The sequence below is a fragment of the Phragmites australis genome, chromosome 11 (assembly GCF_958298935.1).
Source record: "Phragmites australis chromosome 11, lpPhrAust1.1, whole genome shotgun sequence".
NCBI lineage: Eukaryota > Viridiplantae > Streptophyta > Magnoliopsida > Poales > Poaceae > Phragmites > Phragmites australis.
Window position 1 is genome coordinate 10,393,723 of NC_084931.1, and position 8,072 is coordinate 10,401,794.

Below are 8,072 nucleotides of genomic sequence, written 5' to 3' on the forward strand. Positions count from 1 at the left end.
ATTGGAAAAAAACATCATTCTCCTATATATAACCACCTAGCTGGTACCATATCCTCCAGTAACTTCTCACCTCCTACAACTCTCTCTCTCTCTCTCTCTCTCTCTCAAGGATGGCCAAGGTTGGACCCTGCCTCCATCTTGCAACTCCCATGGCGAAGAACCACAAGCTCCACATGCCTCCAAGAACCGCTCCACTTCAAGCTAAGCACTCGGCCCTCTCCTTCCGGTGCGCCGTGACGTCTCAGACGGCGAGCAATACCACCACAGCCACCGTGTTGCAAGCCAACAAGGAGGCCTTTGGCTTCGAGCAGTACATGGCATCCAAGGCCGCGGCCGTGAACGAGGCCCTGGACCGCGCGGTGCCGCTCCGCCACCCGGCCGAGCGGCTCCACGAGTCCATGCGCTACTCCCTCCTCGCCGGCGGCAAGCGCGTGCGCCCCGTGCTCGCGCTAGCCGCGTGCGAGCTGGTGGGCGGAGACGAGGCCGCGGCGGCGCCTGTGGCCTGCGCCGTTGAGATGGTCCACGCCATGTCGCTCATCCACGACGATCTGCCCTGCATGGACGACGACGACCTCCGCCGCGGCCGCCCCACCAACCACGTCGCGTTCGGGGTCAGCACCGCGCTGCTCGCCGGGGACGCGCTCCTTGCCCTCGCGTTCGAGCACGTGGCCCGCGGCTGCGCGGACCATGGCGTCCCTGCCGAACGCGCTCTGCGGGCCGTGGCTGAGCTCGGCAACGCCGTGGGCGCCGAGGGTCTTGCATGCGGGCAGGTAGTGGACATGGCCAGCGAGGGCGCGGCCGTGGGGCTGGCCACCCTGGAGTACATCCATGTGCACAAGACGGCGCGGCTCCTGGAGGCCGCGACCGTGTGCGGCGCCATCGTCGGCGGAGGAACCTACGAGGAGGTCGAGGGCATCCGCAGGTTCGCGCGGTACATCGGGCTGCTGTTCCAGGTAGTGGACGACGTTCTCGACGTGACGCGCACGTCCGAACAGCTCGGGAAGACGGCCGGGAAGGATCTGGCGTCTGACAAGGCCACGTATCCTAAGCTCATGGGCGTCGACGGGGCGCGCGCGTACGCCGCCGAGCTCGTGGCGAGCGCGGAGGCGGAGCTCGACCGGTTCGACCGCGACCGCGCCGCGCCACTTCGCCACCTATCACGGTTCATCGCGTACCGGCAGAACTGATGGGGTTGGCGCTATATTTCAATTTGCATGTAAGTACTAAGAAGGCAATCGCTGCTAAAGGGCATCACAAGTAGTGTAATGTATAAATATTATCGCCAATTTCCCAAAACAAATTACTCTCACCTATTGGGGTTCTTATCCTCATGATTTAGGTTGTGCTTGGTTCTCGCTCCAATTTTCGCTAACGATTGGGCCACTATTTAGCTGGGTTCCAAATGTTTGCGTGCCCTTGTGACATCTGACCACTCCAGCAATAATGCAGCTGAAAACATGGACACCAATCTCCAGGATAGACAAATCCTCCGCCAAAATTTGGCCGGCCACGGTGCCCTAAGTTTGGACATGTGTGACCGTGAGACGTAATGGTGTTTACAAGTTAAACTACATGCAGTAGTGTTATTAATAGGTTAATTGGTGGTGATTAGTACCATATTATTGTTGTATTATTAGTGTTACTATTAAATAGAGGAAGGCATGACACGGAATGAACATATCAACTGTTAATAAATCTGATTGAACGGATATGATCAATCCATGTATATTAAGGTTAAGGGGTATAGAAAAAAAACTATTAAATTTTATATTATAGTAGAGATAGATAAATTTTCGATCGGGAGCCGAATCCTGTCTTTAGCTGTTGAAGTCACAGAACTGTATGCAATTTATGCTGTTAGATCAAGATCAGACGCACCCAATTTAGGCTGTTAGATAAAAATCAGATGGCTTGATGGTTGAAGATGGGCCAAAGTGCCTGTAACTTTCATCCTCTAAAGTCGAGAGGATCCTACACTTAGCTCAAAATGAGAATAGCCACGTGTGACAAGGCAAAACTATGGTATATTCAGTTGTTTAACAGACAAAGTGGGTAAAATATTGAAGTAGCTGCAACGAGGTAGAGGAGGTGTCTGCAACAACTCCTATCTCCCATTCTGCCTTACCCAAAACAACATGCAATTGATCGGCCCCGGCTTTATTGAAGGCTAATTGCAGGCACAGGGATTGATCCCTAGTGGGCTAGGTGCAACTCAACTCACCTAGTCAACTGACCCATTGCTTATTTCCCCTGCCACATGAACTCCTGCAGTTGCACTTGAGAGTGACATCGAGACAAATTGGTTAAAATCAAGCCCCCAGGCATTGTTCGGTTTTATGCTATGCGCTCCAATCTCCTAAGGCCACTTTAGGGAGAGGGGTTTCTGGATGAAATCCTAAGAACAAAATCTTTAGAATTATTCTCTAAGAGCGTCTCTAACAATACATGTCAGCTAGTTATAAGGTTATTCACATCAGATTTTTGTCTAGGTGGAGAAGAGAGATGAAGAAGAGAGAGAAAAACTAGTTCTTAATCTGTAATTAAAATATAACATATGAGGCATTAAATATAAGACAAAATATACGTGGTGATTAGTTGAGAGAGAACATAGGTGGGTGGAGTAATTAAACTTTAATTGTGCTATAGACCAATTGTTGGAGATGTAAACTATTGCACTATATACAGATGACATGGAAGAAACAGTAAATAGCAACTAGCTATACTGTTGGAGACACTCTACAGAATTGCCATTATAGACTCCCTAAATACAGCACGATTCATAATTGGATCCATGAAAATAAGCAGCTCAAAATTCTATATTTAATTGTTGTCCAGTACTAATCAGACTTCATTCCATTATGCGTGCAGATAAATTGTAGCATATATTATAGCCACTAACATCGAAAACTAATATATAGCCACAAAAACGATATCCTCCATATGAATATTAGTATATTATTAATAAAATAAAATTCATATACATTTAGCAGTTTCTATGATTTTTCAATTTTACATCCACAGAATCATTTGGACTAATGGGAATAATTGAAACGATGATATATAAATATGAGCCTTATAGAAATGGAAAGAGATAATACTAATCACTATTATGATTTATGATTAATTTGCTGCATGGTGCTTTCCAAAAGCATTCTTTGGACATTGTGATTCAGTGGTGGTTGCTTAGACCTTTGATTTTGTTAATGGGTTTCGTTGAAACATATTTCGTGTAATTTCTATACTAAATTAAGAAATTCAAGTATGTTTTAGGAAAAAGCATCATGAGCTCATGTTAATTTATATAATTAATTACCCTCCAGTACTAAATATATTTCATTTGGTTATGTGTGCCAAGAAATTGTTACATTATAGCCACTAACATAGAAAATTAATATCTAACCGCAAAAGAGAAATGTATATCCGTCATATGAATATTAGTAGATTGTTATAAAATGAAATTCATATACATTTAGTAGTGTCATATCATGTTATTGTCTAAATTGTAGGACAATTTCATGAACAGATGGAGTCTGAAGATCATGTGTGATCTCTGCTTTATAGTATTTTTTGTTCTACTATTTTAGTGATTCTTTTCCTTGAAACTTATTTAAATTGCTTGATTTATTTCTAATACACACATGCGTGCGAAGAAATGCATGCCCACGCATGCCCGTCCCGCATAAATTGGGGGCTATGTGCCAAACTTCTGAATTAGACCCTCAATTTAGCTTCTAGATTCAAATTTCCTATCCCTACTTCCATTTTTTTATAACGAGGACACCCCATTTCCATTACTGGATAAGGAATAGTTCGGTACATTCATTGAGGATCATATAGACAAAAAAAGCTTACAAGCATAAGTGTAGGGAAAATGGTCATATTAGTCTATGATTGTGATTTTGGTGATTAGTGACAATATAGTCAATGGGACTAGCATGTTTGTCAAGTATATGATTTAGTAGATCTCATGAATGCAACAAAACAGAAGTCACCGAAGCCGGAACAAAGAGATGAATGAATTGGACTTATTCCATGAATTTAGATGTGATCAAATGGGATGAATTTCTATATAATCTTGTAAAGCTCTTCACAAGCTTTCCATAGAGTACAGGATCATCAAAATCGAAATTCGGAGCGAAAAGGTATACCCAAAATACATAACGGTGTTCTGCTGAAATTTGCCTGACTGGATAATCCGATGCTCACATCAAAATTAATCCAATGCTACATAGGATAATCCAGTGAGAACAATGAAAAATAGTTCGGTGTTCACAGAAAGTTTGAAGCGGAGTCTTTTGCCTCACCGGATGATTCGGTTCACAAAATAAACACACCGGACTATTATTTCCAGATAGCTCCAAAATGAACATATGCACATAAGATAATACGGTCCATTTGTCCGGTGTTCAGTAAGTTATCACATGATAATCCGGTGTTCACAGATGAGTCTGAGTAGGTTCCAATGATTAGTTTCTTCTACTATACTCACCGAATGATCCGGTGTTCACAAAATAAATACACCAGACTATTAGTTCTAAAGAGCTCCAAATAAACATATGCACATAGGATAATCCGGTGCATTTGTCCGGTGTTTAGTGAGCTGTCACAGGATTATCCGTTATTCACAAAGGCTTGAGTGGGGGTTTCAACAGCTAGTTTGTGAGAGTGTACTCACCGGATGATCCAATGTTAGTACTATTGGTCTCACCGGATCATCCGGTGTTAACAACTTTTCTGATCCGTTGGGTTAACGACTAGTGCACGGGTTTGAGACTATAAATACCCCTCCACTGAGTCGTTTGAGGTAGCTCGAGTCTAGAGAAGTTCATATACACCTGAAAAGATATCCAAGCCACCAAAGTGCTTAAAGTGATCATCTAAGGCAATTAAGTACAAGATTAGAGAGTGATTAGTGTTTATATGCCTAGAGAGTGTGTTGTTAGGTGATTGATGCCTAGAGAGTGGATCCATGAGTGATCAAAGCTTGTACCTCTTGGTACACTGACATCTTGGAGTCTTGGTGACTCGCCGGCAACTTGAGCTAGAGTTATTCAAGCTTGTTGACCCTTCAACTTGGTGTGGAGCGGTGACGAAAAACGTGTACAGGGACACAGAGACCCTTATCTTGGTGGCTCAAGTTTCGAAGTAATCACAACGGCAAGGAACCGGACGAGAGGCTAGTGGTGAGACCTTGCCTTGGTGGTTTGGTGGCTCATTCGGGTGGAGGCCTTATCTTTGTGACTCGGTGGCTCAAGAGCCATGACCGGGTGCCAATCGGGAGCATATCCTTTGTGGAATAGTCTCACTGAAATACATGAAGGTATAAAGGATGTGCGCAATGAGAAATATCATGTGTTTGTTACTAAGCTTAATGGCATCAAGCAACTACCCCATGAAAGTGCTAATGACATATACTCACGTTTGAATATTCTTGTCAATGAGATTAATGCGTTAGGTTTGACGCCAATTGAAAATGATCAAGTGGAGAGAAGAATACTTCAAGCTCTTCTTTCAAAGTACAAGTTGATAGTCTCCATCATCTACGACAATAATGACATCAAGAAGATGACTCCAAGTCAAGTGCTTGGCAAGATCATAGCCCATGAGATGACAATGAACATGAGGTAAAAGTTTCTCATCCGACACCAAGAACCTTGCTCTCACAAGCAAGCAAGTTCAATGTCAACACATGAAAGCAAGGATGAGGAGACAAGAGCAAGAGTCAAGCTCAAGTGAAGATAATGAAGAGAGCTATGAAGTGTGACAGCCCAAATGGCTTGAGCATGTCATTAAGCATCATTAGCATCATGTTTAATTATTTTGAGCAATTATTAACTTGCAATTTCAATTAAACATAAATTGTGAAAATCAATGTTAATTGGTGCATTGTTAAGCAACTCATAATATTGCTATGAAACATTAGGTTGGAAACAATTTTAGAAATTAATCCATGTTAAATGAGGAATATTAGTGATTTTTCCCAAATTTTTGGGAATTACTTTGAAGGCATAAAAATGACCACAATTTAGAAAAGGTTGCCACTTTAGATAATTTTAATTTCAATTTGGCTTAGGCTTATTGGGGTAAAACAAGTTAAAATGGATTGCACATGAATTATAGAATCCAACAAAATTTATCCCACAAAATTTGGAGGTTGGGAAGACCTTCATTTGGATCAGAACAGAGGGAAGATCTTTTCACTGGTCGGCTACTGTTCACGCGACCCATCCCCTCTCTCTCTGCTCTATCTGGACGCCGCTTTTGCTGACTTCGGTGGCCGGAAAATGTAGCACGCCGTTGAGTTACACACCGAGGTGCTTCCAAGGGGTTCGGTCGCCCTTATCCCCTCCCCACTCGACCTCTTTCTCTCTCTCTCCTTTCTCCCTCTATCTCGGCCGGTTGTTCTCCAGAGCAGAGCATGCATAGCACAACGCGGTCGCCGGCCAAATCCATGCTGTTGAGTCCACCTCCGCCCCGGCCAACCTCCCCGAAGCGTTGAAGGAGGACGCTAGGCCCTCCTCCGAGCTCTCCCCAGCCGATTCGCCCTCTTCCCCGCCGGATTGAAGCCTCCCACGTCGGCCTTCTTCCTCCACTGCGGCCGAGCTTCGCCCCTCTTCAATGAGCCGCCGTGTTTTCGCCCCTCCAGTCGAATCCAACCCACGGTGAGCTCCCTTGTGCCCCCATGGGTCGTGTGCGCTCACCGTTTTTGGCTTGGCCGGTCGCCAACGTGCCTCTCTGCGGCTCGCCGGCCGCATGTACCCCCACCAAGTTCCACGTGTCTCGCTGGTGCCACCAGTGCCCTCTGCTGGCCGCGTCGCACCGCCAATCGCTGCCGGCGAGGTTGCCCAAGCCGCTGGTGCACTGTGCTTTGGGTGCGGCCTGGTTTTGATCAGAGTCAAGGTAGCCTGGGCCCGCGGTCAGTGACTGCAGCTAGTTAGGTGCCGGTGTAAAAAGGAGTCGGTCCATTTAACTATTCAGTTTAAATCAGAAAATGGGAAATGGGTTATTCATTGCATTGTTAAAACGACTAGTAATTGTAAACTGCATAGAAAATCGAATATAGGTCCAAAATTTATGAAACCAATTTTGTTGGCCTTGTATTATCATACTCTACACATGAAAAATACTAGGAGTTATGAAGTATATAATTAAATTTATGTAATTAATGAAATGTGTTTAATCGTCAATAATTCATAAACAATTATTGGTGAGTCCAAAATTGGTAAATCCAATTTTGTTAATCTTGTTAAATTATACCATGTTCATTAAAATGTACTCACACTCATGTTAAACGTAGTTAACTTTCTAAGTTGTTTTAAGCTTGGATTTAAGCGTACTTAGTCCATAGGAAATCATTAAATGTTTAATGATAATTTATTTAAGGAAAGTTTTGATGTTTTAAAACTCATATCCTGATGCATTGCATCTCCACTATCGTCATACGCTGTGGAGCGTCTGTTATTGCACGTCATTCATGCTTATCATTGCATGCGTTCTTCAGTAGTGAACGAAGGTCCGGAGCGTGACGCGAGTGTGATCGAGGGTGGTACCGAGGCACACCACTTCTGCGAGTTCTATTCAGGGAGTATCGGGCAAACCCCAGAGCAGAAAGGCAAGCATCTAAGCATACTGCACCCTTTGTTCAAATTAAATGGAGTCTAAAATTAATAAATTATACTTTATGTATGTTTGCATGTGTTGAGTCCAGTGTCGGGCTGATATGGGTAGAACATATGTTGATGCATTATCTCTACTTTGACTTATTGATGAATCCTTATCCTTGCAGCCTTGATGATATAGTTGGTGTCTAGCTTCAAGGATTATTCGAAATGCTTAGCAATGCTTAGGTCCTCGGTAGAAGTCGAGCGACGGTGCTGCCGTTGTTCACGAGCCTAGGGCTTAATCACTGTTCATAGATACAAAGATGAGGTTGAGATGGATGGTTGAGGTGTGAGATTGAGGCGAGATGTGGGCAATGTTAGGGATTTATTCTGCCTAGGAGGAGTCCTCTGGGTAGTTCGGGAGAGGAGCCCGGGTGCCATAGACCGCTTGCATCGTTTAAGGCCGTCTGT

The 8,072-nt window shown here is 44.1% G+C and overlaps 1 protein-coding gene across 1 annotated transcript; it reads left to right on the plus strand.

The window, feature by feature from the left end:
• The first annotated feature begins 85 nt into the window (after positions 1-85).
• LOC133885535 (geranylgeranyl pyrophosphate synthase 7, chloroplastic-like) lies at positions 86-1,187 on the plus strand. The gene has a single exon (XM_062325264.1). It carries the CDS (start codon positions 111-113, stop codon positions 1,185-1,187), a length of 1,077 nt encoding a protein of 358 aa, XP_062181248.1. The 5' UTR covers positions 86-110.
• Positions 1,188-8,072: the final 6,885 nt, after the last annotated feature.